Source organism: Benincasa hispida, chromosome 11 (assembly GCF_027475165.1).
Source record: "Benincasa hispida cultivar pf3 chromosome 11, pf3_genome.v1.1, whole genome shotgun sequence".
Taxonomy (NCBI): domain Eukaryota; kingdom Viridiplantae; phylum Streptophyta; class Magnoliopsida; order Cucurbitales; family Cucurbitaceae; genus Benincasa; species Benincasa hispida.
Window position 1 is genome coordinate 45,294,597 of NC_143488.1, and position 27,826 is coordinate 45,322,422.

A 27,826-nucleotide genomic window follows, 5' to 3' on the forward strand; every position below is an offset into this window, starting at 1 on the left:
CACAAATTTTTCTCTCTTTGAAATTGATGAAACACTTCCCCCTTAATAAGGGACAAAAAGCCAAAATATAAGAAATAAAGACAAATGCCACATAGATAGATATATAATCATTTTTCATGGCATTAAACCCCTTAATCAATGCAATTCAATAAGTCAAATTCTAACACTCCAAACTCATTCAAGAAATTTAGTTTCTATATATAAAAAAAACCATAGAGATACTTATCTCAACTTTTAAATAAAACATATAAAGTTACCAAATAAGCCATTTTCTTTATTGGATTCAAGCAAGCTATAATTACTCCAATTTGAATTAATTCTTCATTTGAAGTCCAAGCAATAATTGCTTCTTGAATCATACCTATAAAAAAAGCTCAACCAAAAGATTTTGGTACCCATTTCTTGGGCCCTTCATTGTTAGTGAGCAAAAATTTTTAAACCTATTTCAAATTATTTATAAAATTACTAGCATTCATCTTTCGCAAATAACAAGTATGATATTTATGACCAAGTTTTCCACAAGAATAACAAGTCACATTAGGCAAGAGTTTCTTTTTGACACAAAGATTTTCCACTTTATTTCTATTTAAGAAGTTTTTAGGCGCAGTTTTCGATTTGAAACAATTTGATCTAATATGACCTTTAACTCCATAATGATGATAAGTAGGTACAAATTTTTTATTTCACACAAATATCTGTAGCTTTTTCATGTCTAGGCACAAACCTACCACTATTCATGCAAGTAGATTTGGCATGGGAATGTTTAGATACAAACTTTGATTTTTCAAGCATAGGCCTAGCTTTTTCATGCTCATTCACAAAATTCACATTATGGACACATTTTGATCTAGCATGAAATTGTTTAGGTACAAGTTTTGAATTCCCATGGGCATGTCTAACTTTTTCATGCTTTGGCACAAATTTAGTTTCAACAAAATTAAGCACATTAGGTAAAACATTTTTAGACATAGAACTAGAGATGTCAACGGGGTGGGGATGACTTTCCTATCCCTGTCCTGCTACCCCATTTTATTCTCCATCTTTGTGAAATTCTCCATAGGGATCGGGGCATGAATTCCTCATAGGGAATTCGCAGGGATCGGGTTTCTTGTGGGAATTTTTCCATTTAATTTTTTTCAAAAAAATTAATTAACTAAAAAACTGAATTAAATAGTTAAATTACAGATCCCATACTACCGCCCATAAATTGAAAATACAAAGGCATTCTAGGTCGACTACAAGACTAAGACTACAATACAAGTCATGAGGGATAGTGAGCCAAGGGTTGTCTTGTTAATAGCGAATGGAGTAGAGCTAGAATGAAGGGCAAACGCGGTTATTGCCATCATCACACTTTGGTTGGTTAAGGTTGCTCCCTCATATGAATAAAGATATAAATAAAATGTTTAATTTTTACGATCTCTACAAATTAAAATTTAAATCCTATAACAACATATTCTAATCTCAACTTAAAAGTTAATTAATTAAGTAATTAAGTAAATAGAATAAATAAGCTATATATATACAAAAACTCACACTCAAACTCATACCAAACTCATACTCACTGTGATTTAACCCATGGTCAGTTATATATATAAATTAAGGAGATAATTTTATATATGTATGGAGAAGATTTTATTTGTGTATGTGTGTATAATGTAAGTATGTATATAATCGGGGCGAGGTGGGGAAATGGGGTGGGAGCGGGAGGGACGGGGGTGGGCATTCCTGTCCCCATTTAGCCAACTGGAAAAAAAAATCTCCCTTCTTCCCCCATTCTTTGTTTAATAGGGGATTCCCTATCCCATTCGGGGATGTGCCCCACGAAGCCCCGGTTCCACGAGTTAAATGGACGTCTCTACTAAGAGATGGTCTTTACAAAAGTAATCTTAGAACTAGAAGAACAATTTTCATTCACATATCCTAGTCTCTTTTTGTTATTACAAAGTTTACCCAAATCAATAATTTTATCCAACTTTTGTGCACTTGTAGTCAATTTCTTTATGGACTCTTTTGCAATTCCAATCTCTTTATTAGCAAACAATTCCTTCTCTTTAAGCATATGCAAAAGACTGTTTTTCTCATCAACAACAAATTCAAGACATTTAATCTTGTCAACAAAAGAAACTCTCATTTTCTAATGTTATATTGCTAGTTTCTAAATCAATAATTTTATTTTCAAACTAGTAATTTCATCACTTAATTCCAAAGAGAAAGATTCAATTTTCTCATTTTTATTTCTCAAGTCATTCACTTCAAGTTTCAATTCACATGACAAGGATTTTAATTCATCATTTTCTTTTTCAAGAAACTTGATTCTATTTTTCATTACATTTTGATCATTACAATAATTGTCAACTTTATTATGCAACAACACATTTGTAGCTCCATTTTTCAAGCATGCATTTTCATCCATCAAAGTTTATTCTCGAAACTTTCATACTTTCGAGAGCATCATATAACTCTACGTCATCTTCATCGGACTCATCACTGGAGTCGTTTTTTTGAATGAGCCATCAAGGATAAAGAGGACTTTCACATTTTTGTTTTTCACTTCATGAAACTTTTCTTGATTATTAGAAATATAATTCTCCTTCACATCAAATATAACATTAGTAGTACAAGGAGAATTTTGTAAGCTATACATATTATCAAGAAAATTTCAAATATCGTATGCATATTCGAAATGTAAAATTTTATCATATATTTTTATATGGAATGCACAATATATGATATTTATGGCTTTACCATTAAAAGTGAGCAACTCATTATTCAATTGAAATTTAGATAAATCATGCTCACAAACGTACAAAATGTTCAAATCTGTAGTAAGCATAAAAATTTCATTCCATTTTTCCAAGCATCATAGCTTCTATTACTATCAAAGAATGGAGGTCTATCAACGTAATCATCTAAAGTTGCCATAATTCTAGCAATTAAGCTTTCAAATAATTTTTCAAAATATTAAGATACTTTAATTATCAAAAGAATATTTGAAATATGATTTATATAGAAGAGTTTCTCTCTCTGATACCAATTTGTAGGATTGGTATGGCAACCTGGGGGTTAGGGGTGAATAGGGTTTATTTAAACCCATGAAATCTTTTTACTAATGCGAGTCTATTTAAACAAATTTACAAACTTTTTGTTTAGCAATTAATTTAAACAAGGAATTTATGCAAATAAATTCAATTCAAAATTATCAATAAATTAATAATATACTTTAAAGTACTCAATTTGATTTTGAAAATAAGATTGGTGATGAATATAAAGTTAAGTTCTACAAATCAAGATAAACCAGAATGAACAATTAATTTCAAGAACGAAAATTGCAATTAATTTGAAGTAATAAAATCTAATGGCAAATTAATTTCAAAATTAAAGTAGTATAGTAGGGATAGAGAAATTGACACAAAAAATTTCTATAGTGGTTTGGTCAAACTCGACCTACATCCACTTTTCCAATCACCTTTTGGGATTTTGAACAAGGATCTCACTAACTCTTTCCATGGATTAGAGCCCAACTGCTACACCACTCTTTTTTCAAGTTCAAGAGCAAACTCAATCATTTCTGTGGATTAGTATCAAACCATTACAATCGCTCTTTTTTGGGATCAAAAGCAACCCTTACAAAATGTTTGAAAAAAAAATTAAACAACACACTTGAGAAACTCTCTAAAATAGTGGATTTACAAATAAATTTGAGCTCACAACAAATCAATACTCACGATAGATAAATCTCTCTTAAGAATAAGATGAAAAGAAGAAAATTGGAGCTTGGAGAGAACAACAGGAATTTTGAATATGATTCAAAATAAGGAAAATTGTTGTTGAAATGTGGAGAAGAAGATGAATTTAAATAGAGAAGAATGGTAGTGAAATCTAAATTTAATTTGGGTCACTAGATGTTAAAAGAAAATTCGCATGTACACACATGTGTGTAAGTTCTCCAATGCAATTTTTTCTTTTTAAATTCAACCAAAGTCCACCAAGTGTCACTCCTCTAAATATCACCTTACAAATGGTTCCACCTTGATTTTTCAAATCACCACATGCACACACACAATTTTTCTCTTTAAATTCAACCAAAGTCCACCAAGTGCCCTCCTCTAAATATCACCTTGCAAATGGGTCCACTTTGATTTTTTAAATCCAATCACAGTCTACCAAGTGTTACTCCTCCAAATATCACCTTACAAATGGGTCCACTTTGATGAATAACTCGCCATGTCACTATTTCAAATATTTCCATTAACCTTATCTTGGCTATAACTTCTTCGTTTGTGCTTCGACTTGGGTCATTCAAATTGTGTTGGATTCGTGAATTCGAGCTCTACACAAAGGACTCATCATAACACTAAAATTATTAATAAATTAAATCAAGTTTACTATTATCAAAACATTAATTAATTAATTTGAGATTAAGGGCCAAAAGGCAACATCTCCCATTTTTAATGATGACAAACTACTCAAGGAAAATGAAATTCAAAGAGGCGAGTGATATAAAATATGAACAAGAGTCACTTAAACACAAATAATATATGTGTGCGCGCGCACACACACACACACACATGTAATTGGCCACCATGTGTCTACAACTAGTCGTTAGACACAAACATAAAGTAATTTCAACATACACACACGTAATTGGCCACCATGTGTCCAGAACTAGTCGTTAGACACAAACATAAAGTAATTTCAACATCCTTTTAGTGGAATCAATGACACTTCTACTTGTGCCCATGATTAACATATCATCCACATATAAGCAAACAATGACATACTCAACATAGACACATTTATCACACTCATTTATCTTAAATCCATTTATCACATAATGTGATCAAACTTTTCATGCCGTTATTTGGGTACTTGTTTCAACCTATAAATAGACTTAACAAGTTTGAAAAGTTTATCTTCAAGTCCTTTAACAACAAATTCTTCAGGTTGTTCCTTATAAATTTCTTCTTCTAAATCACTAGAAAATATGTATCAAAGAAATTTAGCTTTTTTTTTTTTTTTTTTTTTTTTTTTTGTGAAAGTCTTTAGGTATCAAACGGGCTTTTTACTTATTAATAGTGTCTTTGGCCTTTAGCTTTCTCTTTAAAATCCATTTACTCCCAGGAGGTAAATCAACCAACACTCAGGTTTTGTTTTGTAGAATGGACTTTAGTTCACTATTAATAGCTTTTTTCTAATAAGGTGCATCGGGAGATGATACAACTTCTTAAAAAATCTAAGGCTCACCTTCTATCATATAAGTTATGAAATCATGTCCAAAAGAAGTAGTTTTCTTAGTTCTTTTACTTATTCTAAATTCAGACTCAGTATTCTGATCGTCTTGACCTTTTGAAGAGCTAGCCTCATTAATTCTTTTGGCACCAATAATTTTGTGTCATTCTTCCTTTAAAGGAAATATATCCTCAAAGAATTAAGCTCCAATGGATTCTATTATAGTATTATTATTGACATAAAAAATTTCTTATTTAATTACCATAAATATATGCATTGCATAGCCTATAAAGACACAATCAATTGTCTTAGGTCCAAGCTTGGTCCTTTTTGGTAAAGGAACTTGTACCCCCAAACACCCCACACTTTAAGAATTTTATATGTGGGGTAACTTTTCATTCCACACTTCATAAGGTGACTTATTAATCTTCTTATGTAGAATTCTATATAGTATAAAATTTTCTATCATCAAAACTTCCCCCACAGATCATGAGGTAAATCTAAACTATTTAACATGCAATTAACTATTTCCTTTAAAGTTCGATTCTTTCTTTTAATTACACCATTTTGTTGTGGTGTATAAGGTGTTGTGGTTTGATGGATAATACCATTAACTTCACATAATTCATAAAGTGATGATGATTCATATTCATCACCTTTATCTAATCTAAGCACCTTTACTTTCTTCTCAAATTGATTTTAGACTTCTGCCTTATATGTTTTAAAAACCTTAAATGTTTCATCTTTACTGTGTAATCAATACAGATAGCGGTATTTACTACAATCATTAATAAATTTTACAAAGTATTTCTCACTACCTCATGTGGGAGTACTTTTCATGTCATATATATCACTGTGGATTAAATAAGTATCATGTTACTTCTTTTCACATATAAAAATGACTTTCTAGTAAATTTTGATTCAAAACAAACTTCGCATTTGTGTCTATTATCAATCTTAAAATTCGGCAATAGTTCTACGAAGGGATTGGAATTCCCCCGAAGTTGAAGCAATCGAATGCTATGTGTCTCTAATTTTCATTTTACATAACTTGATTATACAGAGTGACATGAACATGGATAAACAAAGAGAACTAAGCATGCTTTTCTACTATGAGATTCGAAAGGAAAAAGGGAAGCGTGAAACTAACCCTTGTAATATCACTTCTTCACTATTCCACTCCACAACACGAACTCGACTTCTCTCAAACTCGACGACACCACGATCACAGTAGCCCAAAAGACAACAACTCCAAAACGAACACTACCACAAGTGTTTCTGAGTTATTCCCAAGGTGATAATCAACAGAGAGTGTGGGCTTCTGTGGGTTAATTTTGGTGAATGGAGAGTTTAGATATTGAGAGACTATTGGCAGAAGAAGAAAAAGAGGAAGAGAGGATTTTTCACAGAACACTTCTGTGTCAAAAAATATTTTCACCTATTTTCTCTTCATCCAACCCATCTCCCACACATATGAGAGATCAGGGAAATAACCTCCCATTAAATCACATTAACTCCCTAAGAAGTTATTGTTTTTAAATTCAAAATTAAAAAACAATTATAAGTTAATTATATTAATTAACTAATATAATTAAACTGTATATTATATCTCATATAATATATAACCTATAGTTTATTTTATAACATATGATATAACCTATAGTTTACAATCTCTCATATAACCTGTAGTATTAATATAAATCAAATTCATATTAACTTTAACATATAATTTTTTATATGAATCACATTCATATAATATTACTTGAATCATATTCAAATATTTATGTCTCTCATAACAACTTTATATTATAATATATCACATACAATTAATTTCCTTTAATTAATTTGAACTATTCAAATTAATCTAAAATTAATTTGATTCTCATTAATCCTTATTGAGCTAACAAGGGGACCTTATGGACCTATAGATTGAAGCTCCAACGATACGAGGTTAATTAATTAAATTCTTTAATTAAATTAATCAACCTTCCTGGTCACTCTACTAAAAACTGACAATTGCACTCTTCCCACAATAGATATATTTATGTGTTCATTGGACATAACCAATCAACAGTGTATTGATTCTTCACAATTTGCTCGTAAGTACAGTTGGGTCAAAATTACCATTTTACCCATGTACTTACATCTAACTCCTTAAGTACCACTGATCCCTTTAATGAACAAATAGTCATAGTCCAATTATAACTTAACCCTTATCGAGCCAGGAGAGGGGGTGGCGCCACATTGTTCAAGACCTGGAATCAACCCTTAAGGGAGCAATTTATCTACTTGCCTTAACGACAGGAAGGAGTGAATTCCTTATTGTATAGTCGTGTTCCCAACTCTCCAATCAGATGAATCCCCAAAATAGTAGGCATATTGAGTCGACGTACCTAGCGACTCCCACCCATAGATCAAAGGACCACCTTAATATGCAAAAGTTCACAACTCACTCAGGATTAAGATCAAATCACCTATGGTCATCCTGGTGAAATGTAAGTTTCTTCTAGCAACGGTGTTATAAAGAAAGACTATTCATTTTGTGGTCCAATCTTATACAAACTTTTTGTATAAGATACCTCCGCTCACATGTCTGCACATAGATGATCGGGATCAGATCATTTATAACACTTCAGGATGATTGTAACAATTACAATATGGGTCGTATCCATAGTGTCACCAGGATAAGGTAACCCAACCTTATCCATTTACTACAAACCGTTCAGGTTATCACTTAAACATGATCTACCTGCGTGTCTCCACATACATGTTTAAGCTTCATCTAATAATCTTGAATTTTAGTTTATTGGTTTTGGGTTAATGTAACTAATTTTCAAATAAAATAAATCTTATTTTATTACATAGATAATATATTTACAGATACAATTTATAAACTATAAGATCACAAGATTTAGGGCATCAAGCCCAACAATCTCCCACTTGTCTTAAAGCTAGTGGGGTGACAAATATAAAGTACAAACCAGTATAGTACACAAAACAATAAACTAAAGCATACACTATGTATCAAATAAAATCTTCCACTTGCCCTAGACAAGATGAGGAATGTCTCATAGATCCAGACTCTCCAGGTGACCCTCAAACACTTATTTGAGAGAGTATTTGTAAATGGATCAACAATATTGTGCTCTGAAGCGATCTTCATGACGATTACGTCCCTTCGATGCACAATCTCCTAGATGAGATTATACTTGCGCTCTATGTGCTTTCCACGCTTGTGGCTTCTAGGCTCCCTTAAATTTGCCACAACACAACTATTATCACAATAAAGGGTGATGAGCTTTGACATGTATAGAACAACTTCCAGATCAGTAAAAAATTTCCTAAGCCATACATCTTTCTTGGCAGCTTCACAAGCCACTACATATTCTGCCTCCATGGTAGAATCAACAATGCAACCTTGCTTTGTGTTTCTCTAGACTACAACTTCTCCATTAAGAGTAAACATTGATCTTGAAGTGAATTTCTTAGAATCCCTATTAGTCTGAAAATCAAAGTCAGTGTAACCTGTAAGAATCAAATTTTTAGACCCATACACAAGCATGTAATCCCTCGTTCTCTAAAGATACTTGAGGATGGTTTTAACGGCTGTCTAGTGATCTAATCCTAGATTAAACTGATCTACTGATTATCCCCATTGCATAGAAAATGTTAGGTCAGGTACATAACTAGGGCATCTGTCTCATTTGCTCGACCTCTTGAGGTGTCTTAGGACACTATTCATTAGATAAGATAAGTTCATGCCTGAATGGTAATAAACCTCCCTTGAAATTTTGCTTCGAATATTTGACAAGCATCTTGTCAATATATGATGCCTGAGACAAGACCAACTTTTTGTTCTTATGATCCTTGGAGATTTGGATCCTTAGAACAAACTACAACTCTATCAAATCTTTTTTTTTTTTTTTTGGAAATGGGCCACTAACCAAAGTTTAACATCATTTAGTAGACCTACATCATTTTAAATGAGTAGGATATCATCTACGTACAATACTAAGAAAGCTACTGAACTGTTGATGATTTTCTTGTAAACACAAGACTCATCAACATTCTTATCAAAGCCACAAGATTTGATTGAAATATCAAATCTTATATTCCAAGATCGAGAAGCCTATTTCAGATCATAAATGGACCGATTAAGCTTGCAAATCTTTTGCTCTTGACCTGGTAAATGAATTCCTCTAGTTATTGCATATAGATGGTCTTCTAGAGATTACCATTTAGAAAATCAGTCTTTACGTCTATTTGCTAGATCTCATAGTCATAATATACAACAATGGACAGGATTATTCTGATAGACTTTGACTTGTAAACAGGTGAGAAAGTTTCCTCATATTCAACTCCCTCAACCTGGTCGTAACCCTTTGCCACCAGTCTAACCTTAAAGATCTGCACCCCTTTTCCTCTTGTAGATCCACTTGCAACCTGTAGGTTTAACCCTATTAGTTTGATCTACAAAATTCCAAACTTAATTGAAGTACATAGACTCCAATTTGAGATCAAAGGGATGAAAATTGTTCTTGTTAAAATATACATTATAATTAGCATGCATTAAAAGGAGTAGTATTCTGATAGACTTTGACATGTAAACATGTGAGAAAGTTTCCTCATATTCAACTCCCTCAACCTGGACATCACCCTTTGCCACCAGTCTAACCTTAAAAGTCTGCACCTCTTTTCCTCTTGTAGATCCACTTACAACCTGTAGGTTTAACCCCATCAATTTGATCTATAAAATTCTAGACTTAATTGAAGTACATAGACTTTATTTTGAGATCAAAGGGATGAAAATTATTCTTGTTAGCATATACATCCTAAAACAGAAAGTAATAGGATATACATTCTATTTAGCATGAATTAAAAGGAGAATCAAAGGGATGAACGATTCTTACCTTCATAGAATCCCAAGCTTCTCAAAATTATTCTTGTTCTTCACACAAATGTCTTCTCAACAATCACTGATACTACCACAAGAATAACCTTGTTATTATCTTGGATTCCAAGGGTTGGATGAGTAATCTCCAACCTTTGGAAGAGGAGGAGGTAGAGAGATTGTAAAGATAATGTAGAGAGGAATTCTTTTGGAGACTAAGGTATGATTTTCACAAAATCAATTCTTGCCCTAAGGCTAATAAGATGAATTTATATGGAGAAGGGTTTATCCCTTCTCCAAGTATTTCCCTTTTTACCTTCGATGCCAATTAATTAAATAACCCCTTATTTTATTAATTGGCACATTAATTAAATAACCTTATATTAAATCTAATATAATATATAGTTAATTAATTAAAATATAAACATCACATGTTTATATGCTTCTACCTCTCTAACTTTATAATTAATTAAATCTTCATGAATTTAGTTCACATGAATTAGATATTTGAATCTCATTCAAATATTTCTCTTTAACATAATTTAGATTATAGATAATATCTATAATTAATTATATATTAACCACATTAATATACAATTTTTTCAATTGATTTAAACAATTCAAATCATTCCTCATTAATATCCTTTGATAAGCTAACAAGAGGACCTCGTGGACCTACAGATCAGAAGCTCCAACGATGTGAGATTAATTGGCTAAATTCATTGACTAAATTAATCAATATTCGTTAACTGGGTACACTCCACTAAAGACCCACAATATTACTCTTCTCACTGCAGATATATTTATGTGTCCACGGATATAAACCAATAACAGCAAGTTAGTTCTTCACGAGTGTTCATAACACAACCTAGTCAAATTACATTTTACCTTTGGGTTATCTCTGTATCCTTAAGTACCAGTGCTCTTTTAATGAACAACCTATTTATGGTCTAACCATTAAACAAAAACCTTTCCTGGGCAGTGAATGGGTAGGGCTCTTTATTCAAGTCCCAGCACCACTTAAGGGAACACTCATCTACATACCCTTAAGTTGGGAAGGAGTGAATTCCATCTTTTATTATTATGTTCTCAGCTCCCCGCTCGGTCTTATCCCTAAAATGGTATGCTTATTGAATAAAAAATTGGTCACTCTCACCCATACAAATCAAATGACAATCCCTTGTGAACAGGAGTACATAATACACACAAGATTAAGACTAAGTTGCCTAGGTCATCCTATTGAAATAGAAACCTAACTAGTCAACGGTGTTACATCTAGTGGTTACTATTTCACAGTCCGGTCTTATGCAAACTCATTGCATATGATACCCACTCGCATGTCACCTATACGAACGTGTTGGAATATTGCGTTTGTATTAAATACAAAGTGGGTCGTATCCATAGTGTTAACAGGATAAGGTACCCAATCTTATCCCTATACTATAGACCCTTTAGGCTATATCTTGAACATTGATCCCTGTATGTCTCCACATACTGTTCAAGACTCATAAGACATCCTTGGATGTTAGTTTTTGGATTTAGGGTTATTAAGAAAAAATAGAATACAACACAATTGAGAATATTTATTGAAAAACATCGATAACTCAATATTGATGACGGTCAATTAATTACATTTACTATCTATGAGTTTTAGGACAAAAACCCTATAGTTCCAATTTCTTAGAATTAGCCTCAAGCACGTGTGTTAGGAAACTCCAAGTCCTGAAATGGTATAAACCACCTTTACGACCATTCTATGTAGGAGTATATCAGCATGCAGTGGAAGCAACAAGGACAATTAAGCATTCTAATTCATTAATTTTGGCTATAAATGAAGCATGCTCGTACAATAATAAGAGGGTTTCATGTCATACCTTTGTAGAACCTCTTGAATCACGATTCTCAATTGCAAATCTTCTCCAGATCTATGAATCACCTCAAGATCTTCCCTACTATTCTCTTGGAGCTTTAGATTCAGTTGTGGGATTCAAGATAAACCTGAATGAAAGGAATTTGGAGAAGAATTCACTGCTGCACCCATTTGAAGAACACCTTTCTTCAACTCGAATTTTTCAGCAAAAACTCAAATGATGCATCCCTCAATTCCACTTCCATCTTCTCTATTTATTGTAGGACATTCATGCAAAGAAGAAGGCTGCATGAGATGCAGCTCATGCTTGGTGAATTGAAGCAAGAGCAAGTGAGTTCTAAGTGAGCTTTTTCATGAAGGTGAGTGGAATTTTCCAACTTTTGATTTTCCAATCTTTTTGTGTTTTATCCAATTTTGCTAATTTCAAATTGATTTCTAAAATTTAAAATATTATTAATTTTACAAAATTAATTTCACAAATTAATCTTCTAATTAATAATAAATAATTAATTAGACAATTTAATTAATTCTAATTAATTTAATATCAAATATTAAATTAATTTTACAAAATTCCGCCTTTATGAATTTAATAATTAAATCATATTTAAATATTAATTAATTCTCCAATTCCATTTAATTTAAAAATAAACGTGTAATTATAACACATATAATTACTAATTCCCTTAATTCTAATTTGAACGTTTCAAATTAACTTATCACACTACTCTAAAGCTAATCCATTTACAAGCCAGTTGGGGGACCTCACAGACCTACAGATCATGGGTTCTAATGATTCGAGATTAATTTGATAAACTCTTTACACCAAATTAACCCCGATTCATTAACTAATGGGTCACACCACTAAAGCCCATAGTTGCACTCCCCTGCCTGTAGATATATTATGTCCATTCAATATAACCATGATTAGTAAGTTAACCTTTCACAGGTTGTTCGTAATAACGGCTGGGTCAAATGTCTGTTTTACCCCCAAGATTACCTCTTGTACCTTAAGTCCCACTGAACCCCTAATGAACAATTAATTTGTGACCCGATCAACAAACCGAGTCCCTCTCAGGCCAATGAGAGGGTGGAGCCCCTTGTTCAAGACCTGAAGTCAGCACTTAAGGGAACAACCTCTCTATTATCCCTGAAAGTGGGTAGGAGTGAATTCGATCTTGCACCCTATGTCCCCAGTTATCTACCCGGTCTTACACCTAAAATGGAGGTTTATTGAGCCGGCGCTGTTGAGTCAACCCTCACCAATGAAAATCTAAGGATAATCCTAAATAAACAAGAGTTCATAACTAGCTCAGGATTAAGGTCAAGTTACCTAGGTCCTTACTTTGAAATAGTCAGTCTTAAACAATAAATAGCATTGTAAAGTAAGAGTGACTAATTTCATAGTCCGATCTTGTACAAACTCATTGCATAGGACGCCCCCACTCCTCATGTCATAACATGTACGAATTAGGATCACATTGTCTGTAGCACTTTACAACTCTTTGTAACAACTACAGAGTGGGTCGTATCCAATAGTGTTATCAAAATAAGGCACCCAATCTCATTCATATACTTTAGATCATTTTGACTATTTAATCGAACCTGGTCCACTTTTATGTCTCCACATAAAGTTCAAGTACTCGTGTAATAGTCATGGGTCTTTTAGTTTATTGGATTTCTAAAACAAAATAAGCAATACATATCAATAACAACTTATTGAATTTTTTAGAATAAGTTTTATTGTTTACAAACACAAGTTTTAGAACATAAAACCCAACATTCCATAATTCCAAAGGTGTTTCAGAAACACTCTTGGATGGAACGTAGTTCAAAATAAAAGTTGTAGTATGTACTGCATAACCCCAAAACGAATCAGGTAAATGAGCATAACTCATCATAGACTGAACCATGTCCAACAAGGTTCTAATTCTCCTTTATGATACACCATTCTGTTGAGGTCTACCAGGTGCCGAGAGTTGGGATATGACTCCATGTTCTATCAAATAGTCCTGGAATCTCAAATATATATACTCTCCAACTCAATTAGTTCAAAGTGTCTTAATTGTTTTACCTAATGAATTTTTAACTTCAGCCTTGTACTCCTTGAACTTTTCAATAGCTTCAAACTTGTGTTGCATTAGGTAAACATACCCATACCTAGAATAATCATCTATAAAATAGATGAAATATTCAAAATCTTCTCTTTCCTTAACATTCATAGGACCACATACGTCTGGATGTACAAGTTCCAAGGGTTCTTTGGCTCTATGATCTTTTCTAGTAAAAGATCTTTTAGTCATTTTCCCTTCAATGCATGACTCACATACTGGTAAAGAATTTTCTTCTAAATTGCTTAGAAGTCCATTCTCAATCCTATTGAGATTTATGTGACCTAATCTTAGGTATCAAAGTTAGACATTTTCTTTAGGAGAAACCTTTTGTCTTTTATTCTGAATTATTGCAGTTTCAAACATTTCAATATTAAGAAGGGCCTTAAATGCTAACGACCTTAATACATAAAAATTACTTTCTAAGTTTGTAGAATAAATAAAAGCACCATTCTTGTAAACAAACATTTTATTTACATTAAAGTTAAAAGAATAGTTCTGTTCAAGCGAACATTTTACAAAAACCAAGTTCCTTTTTAAATAAGGAACTACATATACATTATCCAATAATAAATATGATTTTTGTAAAAATTATCGGAGGCCTCCCACTCCCATAGCTGAGACGACTTGCTTAGTCCCAACTCGCATAGTCATCAAGGACTGGTAAATTTGTAGTTCATTAAGAAGGGTGGTCAGGTTATAGTCTAGCTTGTTCACAATAGTGTTACTACGAAGCTGAAGGAAACTCTCAGGTAGAGTCTCTAGAATGAAGCTAACCTGACTAGCTTCGTTGATGGCAAAACCGTTCATCTCAGCCACATTAAAGTGGACCATCATGTTCAAAACATGTTCTCGAGTAGAGGCCTCTTCTTTCATACGACCATTGAAGATGTACTTCAAAGCATAATGTTGAAGTTGTGTGGATGATTGTCCAAACATCCCTCTCAACGAATCCATAATCTCACATGTAGTGACCACGGTTTCGTGCTTATTAGCTATGACTTCAGATTAGCTGGCCAAAATATACACTCAGGCCTTTTCATTTATCTTGACTGATCTATCATATGCATCCCGAACATTTCGAGATGTTCCAACAATGGGAACTTGAGGAAATTCCTCAACAATGATAAACCTCAGGTTATCGATTATAAGAAGAGTGTTTATAGTGTTTTTCCAACTTGTATAATTGTCATCGTTCAGCTTATTAGCACTCAACAAGTTTAGTGTAGCACTAGTCATTATGATGATTGCTGAAAACATACAAATTATTTATATTAGTTATTAAGGCATTACCCAAGAAAAGCCAATCTATTCAGCAGAAATCTAATGTACCCTATGTGACATCTATTTTTGTAATGATGTTTCAGTGAGTTAGGATAAGAGCCACCGTAGGGTGATCAGTTACCTCTTCACTGAATTGAGACAATCTCAACCAACCATTACACCACAATACTCTTATCCTTATAACGATTAGTCACCATTATTCGGTTAAAAAATCATTAACTTATTTAACAACTTCTTGTCAGTGTAACGCTTTATTTTAGACTCTAGAATTCGCCCTAATAACCCAACCTTAGGGAAAAATTGATTGGGACAAAAACTTGTCACACCCCCTCCCAGATTAACCTTTTATTCTGGAAGAAGATATAACCGTGGTAGTTACTAGCCTCTACTGCCAACAGCCACCACCCAAGCCTTTTAATCTAAATACCGACCTGTTTAAAACATGAGTAATATACGCATACAGCAAACCTCCCTTAAGGTTCTACAAAGATTACATAAATACATGCATACAGCCAAGACATTACATTTACTGAAAAATATTCACAGATAGCCCAAACATTCCTAAAGAAGCCCTAGTCCCTCTCAAAACACGTGTACATAAACATATCATCAACCTAAGTCCTCTTAATAAGCCGAGTCTTTAGATGGCAAGCAGTAGCAGGATTAACCTTGAGGAAACTGACCGCTACAGTTCATCAGGCTCTTAATGGTTTATACGCTTCCCCTAGCTCTTCTTGGCCTTACCAGCAATACTCGGCCCAATTCCTAGCGAGATTTCCTTTATAAACGAGATCCTCATGACCACGTCTCGCTTTAATTCTCCACGATGAACTGCTTGCTTGTTCTTCATAAGCAGCTGTCTGCTTATGCACCAATTCCCTTAAAATTTCAGCCCAGAATTCCTTATAGTTTGGCTTGGAACTTCCAAACTTCACCTCGGCCCTGTTTAAACACAAGATTTATCCTTCTCTTGGTTTTCTTCACTCCTTGTTCTTTTCCCCTTGAAATCTTCCTCCGGCAAGACAATTTCACAACCTAGTTTCTCTCAGCTTTCGAATGACACTGAATTCGCTAAATTTGCTCTTATCAATTGCCGAAACCATACTTTTGAAGTTTCACTTCCCTTTTAATCTTTCTGTTGCTTCTTGAATTCAAGGAGTAGATTGCCACATCACCTCACACTTAGTGCCTCCAGCCAGACTAATGATTGAGTTTCTTCATTAAATATATTTTCCTTCCCTTCCTTCATAATCCCTATAAACAACATGAATTTCATCTTAATAAATATGTAATATAATATCCCTTTGGCTAAACATGCTTATCTAGGGAATCTAAGTTCGGGGTTTACAATCATCTCCCCTTTAAAAGAAATTTCGCCCTCGAAATTTACCTGATATGTCATTTGAAAAGGTTAGAGTATCTCTTCCTCATTTGCTCTTCAAGTTCCTAGGTTGCTTCCTCGATTCCATGATTATGCCATAGAACCTTCACCAGAGGAATCGTCTTATTTCTGAGTACTTGATCTTTCCTGTCCAAAATCTCGATGGCATCTTCCTCGTAAGATAAATCTTCTTTGAGCTGTACCGATTATGTTGCTAGTATGTGCATAGGATCAGACACGTATTTCCTTAGCATCGACACATGAAATACGTCGTGAATACGAGCTAACTCCATCGGAAACTGCAACCTATAAGCTGTTGGACCAACTCGTTCCACAATTTCATATGGTCCGATGTATCGTGGACTTAACTTCCCTTTTCTCCTAAACCGGAGAATTCCTTTCCATGGAGATAGCTGAAGAAATACCCATTCTCCAACTTCAAATTCTAGTTCTCTTCTTCGTTTATCGGCGTAGCTTTTCTATCTATCGCGAGCCACCTTAAGATTATCCCTGATAAGTTTCACATTCTCTGTTGTTTGTTGAATTAATTTTGGACCCAATAATTGTTGTTCTCCGACTTTGTTTCAGCATACTGAAGTCCTGCAAGGTCGGCCGTACAATGCTTCATAGGGAGCCATTCCGATACTAGAATGGTAGGTATTGCTGTAGACAAATTCAATCAACGGTATGTGTGTATCCCAACTTCCTTTGAATTGTAGTACACAAGCTCTTAACATGTCTTCCAGTATCTATATAGTTCTTTTCGACTATCCATCTGTTTGCGGATGAAAAGCCGTACTGATATGCAATTTAGTGCCCATAGCCTTCTGTAAACTAGGCCAAAATTTTGAAGTGAACCTCGACTCCCGATTGACTGATTATCCTAACACATAAATCTTAGCTAGACGGTCTAGTGTAAAAGTAATTTTTACTGGTATGAACTTGGCCGTCTTAGTTAGTCTATCGACTATTACCCAAATGCCATTAAATCTTGAAGGTGTCTTAGGCAATCCAAATAGAAAGTCCATTGTCACATGCTCCCACTTCCACTCAGGCACTGGAAGTGGATTGAGTAATCCTACTGGTCTTTATCTCTCAGGTTTTATTTGTTAACAGATTATACATCGGTCCACATATTCTGTTATGTCTCTCTTCATCCCAGGCCACCAGTAAGATTTCTTCAAAGTTCTATACATCTTGGTGCTACCTGGATGCATAGCATAAGCGGAACTATGTGCTTCCTCTAGAATGGATTGTTTAAGTTGTAGTTTGTTAGGCACACACATTCTCCCCTCATTTTCTAGAACATTGTCTGCTCCTAGTTGAAAGTCAACCCTGATGCCCTTACTTACATCATCAGCAATCTTCTGAAGATCAGGGTCTTCCAACTGATCCTGCTTAAGGTTTTCTACTAAGGTCGGCCTTATATGAAAAGTAGCTATCATTCCTCCTGACGGTTCCACTGATAAAGCGGTTCTGGAATTTCTGAGCTCCTGCAATAGCATTCCTCTTATTGAACCAATAATGGCCTTGGGTCTCAAGGATTTCCTACTTAGTGCATCTGCTACAACATTAGCCTTACCAGGGTGGTACTCGATGGAACAGTCGTAATCTTTAATCAATTCAATCCATCTTCGTTGTCTTAGATTCAACTAATTTTGATCAAAGATATATTTTAAGCTTTTGTGATCTGTAAATATCCTGTAGCGCTCTCCAAATAGGTAATGTCTCAACAACTTCAGAGCCAAAACAACTGCTGCCAACTCCAGATCATGTGTGGGATAAATGCCCTCGTGTTTCTTAAGTTGATGAGAGGCATATCCAATCACCTTCCCATCTTGCATCAACACACATCCCAATCCTTGTCGGGATGCGTCACAATAAATCTCAAATTCCTTACCTGGAATAGGCAAGGTAAGCACCAGTGTTGATATTAGTCTCCGTTTCAGCTCTTGGAAACTATGTTCACACTTCAACGACCATTCAAACCTTACGTCTTTCTTGGTCAGGTTCGTCAACGGAAGGGCTATCTTAGAGAAACACTCCATAAACCTCCGATAATAACCTGCCGAACCCAGGAAACTGTCTATTTTTGAAATAGTCGTGGGTCGTTACCAATTAATTATTGCTTCCATCTTCTGGTTATCTACATTAATGCCCTTTGCTGAAACAACATGCCCAAGAAATACTACCCGATCTAACCAAAAATTGCATTTACTGAATTTAGCATACAACTGCTTATCTCGCAATGTCTGCAATACTATCTTCAGGTGGGTAATATGATCCTCCTTACTACCAGAATACACCAGTATATCATCAATGAATACTATCACGAACTGGTCCAAGTAGGGATGAAATATCCTGTTCGTGAGATCCATGAATACTACAGAGGCATTTGTCAATCCGAATGGCATTACCAGGAATTCATAATGTCCATATCTTGTTCTAAATGCGGTTTTAGGAATATCGACTTTTCTCACTTTCAGTTGATGGTAACCCGATCTCAAGTCTATCTTTGAAAACACCGTGGCTCCTCTTGGCTGATCAAACAAATCATCAATGCATGGTAACAGATATTTATTCTTAATCGTTACCTTATTCAGCTGCCTATAGTCGATACACAGTCTAAGTGTATCGTCTTTCTTCCTCACAAACAATACCGGAGCTCCCCAAGGTGATACACTAGGTCGAATATATTCCTTGTCAATTAAATCTTGCAGCTGAACCTTTAATTCTTTCAACTCGGTTGACACCATTCTATACAGTGCCTGTGATATAGGAGTTTTTCCTGGAATTAAGTCAATAGTAAACTCCACCTCCCTGTCGGGTGGTAATCCCGATAGTTCTTCAGGAAATACATCTTGAAACTCATTTACGACTGGGACATCTCCTAGGTTCTGCTCTTTCCCTTGAGCAACCACTACATGAGCCAGATAGGCTTTACATCCTTTGCTCAACAGCTTCTAAGCTTTTACTGCCGATATCAAATTCCGTGCGACTAATCGTTTTCTTCCTGTCAGCATTGCACCCTGGCCATTTGATTTTCTGAGCACCACCTCTTTCTTGTAACAGTCTACTGAAGCATGATACTTACTTAGAAAATCCATCCCTAGGATAGGATCAAACTCCAACAGTTCTAAAGGAAGTAAATCAGCATAGAAGTTCTGACCATTGATCAGTACCTCACAACGATTATAGCATCTATCTACTACTATCATATCTCCTAAATGGGTGGAGATAAATAACTCTTCAGGCATAGGTTCAACCAACCTATCTATACTAGGTGCATACATGCTAGATATAAATGAATGTGTGGCACCAAGATCAAATAAAACATAAGCAAGCTGTCCACATAACATAACATTATCGGTCACAATATCTGGAGACTCCGTTGCCTCTTGGTGTGTCACGGCATACACTTGCCCCTACTGCTAAGGTCGACCTACGACATTCTTCTGCTTGGCACTACTTACCTTTCGCCCCGATTTCCAGCACTCTTTGGTTGGTTAACTATCTGGGAGGTCGACTGTTGTGTGGTTGGGACGTCCTTGTTCATCTGGGACAGTCCCTCTTGAAATGCCCTGTTTGTCTGCATTGGAAACATGCACCTCTACCACTATAGCATGCCCCAAAATGACTCTTGCCACAACTAGGGCATGTCAATCTTCTGTCTATGCTAGCTACCGACTCACCAGCTCGTGGCATCTTTGATCGACTAGCTGTACTGGCTGAAGGTCTCGTTTTCTTTTCTTGGATCCCTTCCAACTGCTTCCTCTGAATTGGCTTCCACTAGTAATGGTTGCAACTGGAGATCGAAATCCCCTGTCTCTAGGCTTTACTACAGCCTCACTGCCTCTTAGAAATTGCTCAACATCTGCCAAACTCTGCTCGACTCGTATTGTTGTATCTACTATCTGGTTAAAATCTAGCCAATTAGTCGTAGACGTCACCGAAGTTCTAATTTCTTTCCTCAAACCTTGTTCAAATTTCCTGCATCTATCTCTTTCCTCAACAATAATCGACAGAGCATACTGTGATAACTCTGTAATCTTTTGCTCATATTCTGCCACCGACATCATTCCCTGTGTTAATCTGAGGAACTCATCCCTTTTTGCATCCCAGAACAAGCTGGGGTAATACTTATCTTCAAAGGCCTTTCTGAACTCAGGCCATAACATCACATCTGTACTGGCTCGTCTGGCGGATATCACTTACCACCATTTCTCTGCTCCTTTCTGTAGTAGAAAGGTGGCTAATCTTATTTTCCTGTCCTCTGGACAACTCATAACATTGAAATATTTTTCAACTACATCCAGCCACAACTCAGCTTCAACTGGATTTGTTGTACCTTCAAATGTCACAGCCCCTAGGGCTTTAAACCTCTCAATACCATATTTCTTTTCTGGGTTGGCTCATGGAGAGCCCACACTGGCTGCTAACCTCTGCACTATCCTATCAAAAACTACATCTTCTAGCTGAGAATCTACCCTTGCTCTGGGAGTACTAGACTCTCCCTCATACATCATTTCTTGACCCACTAGATCATTCACCTTCTTGCCACTCGATGGGTTTTCTCCAACCTCTAGGCCCCTATTGGTAGGGTCAGTATTCCTGCCACCTGTCTGCTTACTCGATCTGCCACATTACCCTCGACATTTCACCTAATACAGTGTACACATGTTAGGGACTCACATTTAGAAAGTTAAACTTATGCATGAACTTCTCCTCTCATCCCCAAAATCTTATGCTCTGATACCAACTTGTCACACCTCTTCCCAGATTACCCTTTTATTCTGTAAGAGGATATGACCGTGGTAGTTATTAGTCCCTACTGCCAGCAGCCACCACCCAAGCCTTTTAATCTAAATACCAATCTATTTAAAACATTAGTAATATACACATACAGCAAACCTCCTTTAAGGTTCTACAAAGATTACATAAATACATGCATACAGCCAAGACATTACATTTACTGAAAAATATTCACAGATAGCCTAAGCATTCCTAAAGAAGCCCTAGTCCCTCTTAAAACGTGTGTACATAAACCGATCATCAACCTAAGTCCTCTTAATAAGCCGAGTATTTTGGTGGCAAGCAGCAGCAGGATCAACCTTGAGGAAACTGACCGCTACTTGAAAAAGGAGAACACAAAAACTTGGTGAGCTAAAAGCCCAGTGAGTGACTATAGAATCGTAAAGCAACAAGCATAACAATACTATAAACATGTAAATATACAAACGAGTAAACTCAACAATTGTCTCTAAATGTAGCTTTAAGCTATTCTTAGATATCATTAAACATTATTATTCCCTAGTTGAGAACGAGCCTAAACGCTCTAACTCTTAAACGTTTATTACCGACCAAGAGACCCATACTTCGGTCTCACATTCATAACTACCTACGTGCACGTGGCCATACTAAGTACCATTATATCTTAGGTACTTCTACTCAGATACCTTCTCAAATTTGTCCTTCAGTATCGAGCTACTAAGATATCTTCTCAAATTTGTCCTTCAGTATCGAGCTACTAAGATACCTTCTCAAACGTTATTCGGTATCAAATTGGCCAGATCTAATTGGCCAGGTACCTTCTCAAATGTCCTTCGGTACCAAATTGGTTAGATACCTTCTCAAATGTCCTTCGGTATGAAATGTGTATTTTGTAACATCAAATTAAGTTCCATTGCCTAGTATTTACATAAGAACTGTTCCATTGCCACTCATTTACACAAGAACTCATTCTCCCATAGCCTTCCTCTAGGAAGCATATATCAAAATTAGAAACATAGCTTTTGTAATGGTTACACGACATACCTTGGCCTATGTTACACACATACAAGCCGGGAAACATGCATTAGGTTATTCTCCAACCATTTTTTGCTTGAGGAAGTATAAATTCATCATTAATGTCACTGTGCTTTACTTGATCATATATGCATGAGTATTGGAAACCTTAAGTTTACTTAGTCACTCATAGTTCGTCAGGCTCTTAATGGTTTATACGCTTCCCCTAGCTCTTCTTGGCCTGAAAAGATATAATTCTCGATTAAACTACTTAGAATTCTTAGTAAAATACCTCAATTAATTCATTAATTAAAAGAACTTTCATCAACACAGACAGCATTACTGGCGAGATCCCCCTGAGCGAAGCTAGAGAGATCCCCCTGAGCAATGCTAGCGAGATCCTCTAGAGCGATACTAGCGATATCCTTTAGAGCGAGATCAAGCTTTTCCTGTCAAATTTTTATCTTAGTGATACTCACCTTACCAGCGATACTCAGCCCAATTCCTAGCGAGATTTCTTTTATAAGCGAGATCTTGATGCCCACATCTCGCTTTAATTCTTGACGATGAACTGCTTGCTTGTTCTTCACAAGTAGCTGTCTGCTTATGCACCAATTCCTTGTTATATCTTCAAAAATTCATAACTCAAAATCCAGAGCTCTTTTCAAGAAACTTTCTTCTACAAACTTGTTTAGATTTGAGTTAACTTCCTTACCTTAAAATTTCAACCCAGAATTCCTTATAGTTTGGCTTGGAATTTCCAAACTTCACCTCGGCCTTGCTTAAACCCGAGATTCTGCCTTCTCTTGGTTTTCTCCACTTCTTGTTCTTCTCCTCTTGAAATCTTCCTCCGGCAAGACAATTTCACAGCCTAGATTCTCTCAGCTTTCGAATGGCACCGAATTCGCTAAATTTTCTCTTGTCAATTGCCGAAGCCATACTTTTGAATTTTCACTTCCCTTTTAATCTTTCTGCCGCTTCCTGAATTTAAGGAATAGATTACCACGTCACCCCACACTTAGTGCCTCCAGCCAGACTAATGATTGAGTTTCTTCATTAAATATATTTTCCTTCCCTTCCTTCATAATCTCTATAAACAACATGAATTTCTACTTAATAAATATGTAATATAACATCCCTTTGGCTAAACATGTTTATCTAGGGAACCTAAGTTCGGGGTTTACATTAACAATCTTGATGAATAAATATTATTTTTTAACAAACTAAATACAAATACATGCAAACTAAATATAAGTTCATGTGAGTTAAGTTATACTCATTCTAGGTTGATGATAAATCCTCTAGACTTTATTATTTCTATTATTCCGTTATAAAGTCCATAAAATCCCCAATCCCCTTATATTCATCGTCATGCCGAAACTCTATCTCTACCTTTTCTCATCTTTCTTCATTGGAACTCAAATTTTAATTGCACTAATTTTGAGTTGTTTTTTTGTTTTAATACTACGTTGCTTTACTTTATTTTGGTACCTATGTTTTTAAAATGTGCATTTTGGTTCCCATACTTAGAAAATATTCTTTTGGATCTTTGCACTTTTAAAAGGTGACCATTTTGTTCTTTTCATTTTTATTCTTATTTCATTTTAAGGGACTAAAATAGTCACTTGTTAAAAGTTCAAGGATCAACATGAACTAAAGATGAGAGTACAATAACGAAAATGAAAACTATAAAAGTATATTGACCAAATTCAACCAAAATTAAAAATATAGGAATAAAATGAACACTCTAAGATTTTTTTAAAAAAAATCAAAGGATAACTAATGGGTTGTACAACTTAAAAATCTCAAAATAAATTGGAAATACATTCCAAGCAATATGAATTCCCATATATTGTAGTAAATCATTGTTAAACAAGGTGCTCTGTTTCTCCTCATGGGAAAGGAAAAATAAGTCTTGATGCTTGTACGCATGAATATGCAAAATTGAAAATTCATGATTATTATATGTAAATTTGTGCTACTTCCGTATTAGTATTATCTAACAAGTAATAAAGGGCAACATAGAGTTGAAAGTATTCAATCTATGACTAATTTATAAGAATTATACTTTTAACCTTCAAATTAAGAGAACAAAATAATATTCATTATTATCTATGGTAAGTATTCATTTGTTTCATAAAACCTACCTAACTAGGCTGCATTTGGGATCATGTTGGAAGCATGTCAAAATAATTTGGGAAAAAATCAGAAATAATTTAGGTGCTTAGTAATTAGATTTTCCTTTAAAAAAAAATTATACAAAATCATTTTTTAAATCTTTTATTTTCAAAATCTCATAATTAAATAACTTATCGAATAATCAAATAATCAAACATGTTTTTAACGATTTTTTTTTATCTAACTTTAACAATGTGTTGTTTTTTAAAATTCTTTTATCTTTGTCATGCAACTTTTGTAGAGCTACACGATTACAATGTCACTTAATTGGAATCAAATTTAAACAAAACATCAAAGTGTGATTTTCTTTGCATCAACAACAATACAAATTTTCTTTCTTTCTTTTTTCTTCTAAAGTTGTAATCATATTCTTCCAATTATCATTTTCTTTTTACTTCTTTTCATCCCATTTTCACTCCAGACTTTCTTGGGGGACTTTTATCTTTCGTAATTTTTAAAAATATATGTACTATATGCTTAAGATTTTTCCCAAATTGGATGAATTAGAAGGATTATGGTTTTTAAATATAGATGTACTATTCTAATAATTGAGGAATAGAAAAATATTGCTTAATCATTGAATATTTAAAATAAACATCTATCATATCAACAAATGGGGATGTAGCGCTCACTTTGCATGCGAGAGGTACCAGGTTTGATACCTTACATCTGTAGAACTACTTATATATATATATTTTTTTGTTATGTATTCAAGTTTTTGCTATTTTATTTCTTTTTTCTGTTGGGTCTTTTAATGTTCTTCCAATTCCAGCCCAGATAGTTGCGGCTCCACACCCCTATGTAAATTTCCATTTTTGTGTTTAGTCCTTTTTTCTCTCCCTCTTTCTTTTCTTCCAAATCTAACATGCTCATCCGGTTAACCTCTTTTTTAATTTATTATAATAATGTAATGTTAAATTATTATTATTATATAAATACTATATTTAAATTTCAAATTTTATTGTTTAATGATCAAGACAATGAGTATATTTGAAATGAACATTAAAATTTATTTTTGATAATAGTCATCTTAAAGTTATCATCATCTTGAAGCTATCATTAATCTCTAATGAAATTTTATACGTTAATTATTCTTGGCAATTTAGTATGAATGATTATAAGGTTAATCTATCCAATATAGATTTCTAGTAATTATGCTAGCAAAATGCCCTTAGATAGTTGGAGACAGTTCATAGTATAGGTAGGGATGGCTTATGCTAGAGCCTTGATCAAGACTTCTTTTCCATCCTTGGAGAACCTTCTACACACGATCTCTGAGAGACTAAAAAACTTAGCATCTACTTTTACATTTGCTTTTCTTTTTTGAAAAAAAAAAAAAGAAGGATTTTTTTTTAATCGAAAAACTTGAAAAACTTCATGACCCATGTGAAAAGGGTTTTTCAATTTTAGTACATTCGTTTATGTCATAAAAAAAATATAAAAATGAAAAAAGAAAAGAAATAAAAAGGTAACAATACAACCAATGAATTATTACAGTATTTTTAACTTTTAATTTGCATGACTTTTTTTTAAAGGAAAAAGTATAACAAGAATAGGAGATTTTGAGCCGCAAACATTTTGGTCGCTAACACATCCATATGTCAATTATACTTGTTTTGGCAATTTACAAATTTGATATTATTATATCTTCCAATTTAAGTATTTTCCATTTGTTTGCTTTCCTCTATTTTTATTTACTTATTTACAAAGAATTAACGATACTTATCTTCCTATTTTAGCGAGACTTTAAAAAAAAATTATTTAGAAAAAATTATTTTTTTAATCTCCGAGTTTTAAATCTTGGATAAGTTTGGTCTCTGAGTTTTGAAAACACATATCTTTTTTAGTTCTCAAGCTTTTTGAAGGGACGTGTGTGTGTGCGAGTGTGCATGTGTGCGTGTGTGTGCATGTGTGCGTGTGCATAGGCGTGCTCGTATGTGTGTATTTTTGTGGCTAAAAGAAGGGGAGTTGAGACTTAGGTGCTCCTTTAAAAATAGGTTCAAAAGATATCAATTACTTGTAAAATTATTTTTCTAATTTAAAATAATAAAAAAAATATTGCATAGACCTTTTTAACTTATTTTTAAAATCTCAAAGAGTAAACAATTATCTTTTAAAAATTTAAGGACCAAATACACATATCCTAAAAATCTAGATGATTAAAAGCGTACATTTTGAAAATTCAATAACCATATATACATATTCTTCCGCATTTGGAGACTTAAAAGGTAATTTTCCCTTTTGTATATATGATTTTGAACTTATTTTAAATGTAATTAAGTAAAAAAAGTTTTAGATCACCAATGGATAGTCTAAGGGTATGTTTGGAATATATTGTCAAGTGTTTAATTGAAAAAATAAATCATTTTGAAATAAATCGAAGTGTTTGGCAATCGCGCAAAATAGCTTTTCAAGTGTACTTTAATCTGTTTCTATCAAAAGTGTTTAAAAAAAAATGTGTTTTTATGAAAAACACTTTTTTCTCAAGTAAATTCAAATAGACCTTAAACCTATTCACTTATAAAATATTAGTTGATAACATTATTAGTTTTTAGCTTTTCTATTATACAATCACAAAAATTTGATATCTAGAAGAAGAAAAAAACAATAATAGAGGAAAAGGAAGCAAAAAAAAAAAAAAGTGTATGGAGTGGGCCGTTTTCACATTACTATGGCCCTGAAATTTGGAGACTTAAAAGATAATTTTCCTTTTGTATATATGATTTTGAACTTATTTTAAATGTAATCAAGTAAAAGTAGTTATAGATCACTAATGGATGCTCTAAAGGTGTGTTTAGAATACATTATCAAGTGTTTAATTTAAAAAATAAATTTGAAAAAAATTGAAGTGTTTGACAATTAGTCAAAATAACTTTTCAAGTGTATTTTAATCTATTTTGATAAAAAATGTTTAAATAAAAATGAGGACATTTCAATGCTTCTTTAACATTTGGAGGCTTCACTTCAATATATTCAATTGAGAGGACTTTAGGCTTAAAAATCTCATTCTTTTCCCTTGTGACCATTGGATGTTGATTAACAATAGAAGGCGGGAACTCATAGATGTAGGAGTAAATAAAGCTACCGTTGCAAGCGAT

At 34.0% G+C, this 27,826-nt stretch overlaps 1 protein-coding gene across 1 annotated transcript; it reads right to left on the reverse strand.

The window, feature by feature from the left end:
• Window positions 1-16,831: 16,831 nt before the first annotated feature.
• LOC150032673 (uncharacterized) lies at window positions 16,832-20,944 on the reverse strand. Its single transcript, XM_090306978.1, has 9 exons — window positions 20,459-20,944; window positions 20,240-20,355; window positions 19,861-20,060; window positions 19,361-19,686; window positions 19,184-19,306; window positions 17,974-18,418; window positions 17,323-17,429; window positions 17,036-17,179; window positions 16,832-16,963 (listed from the first exon to the last, which is right to left on the reverse strand). The coding sequence occupies exons 1-9, from the start codon at window positions 20,942-20,944 to the stop codon at window positions 16,832-16,834; spliced, it is 2,079 nt and encodes a 692-aa protein (XP_090163104.1).
• Window positions 20,945-27,826: the final 6,882 nt, after the last annotated feature.

Bases quoted from the DNA above. Each gene is read 5' to 3' on its own strand.
- LOC150032673 (XM_090306978.1), bottom strand. From the start codon at position 20,944: ATGTTATGGCCTGAGTTCAGAAAGGCCTTTGAAGATAAGTATTACCCC. The intron at 19,307-19,360 runs GTAACGATTAAG...TTGTTTGATCAG, and splicing joins ACTATAGGCAGCTGAATAAG to CCAAGAGGAGCCACGGTGTT. The intron at 16,964-17,035 runs GTATTTCATGTG...TAATCGGTACAG, and splicing joins AGTTAGCTCGTATTCACGAC to CTCAAAGAAGATTTATCTTA.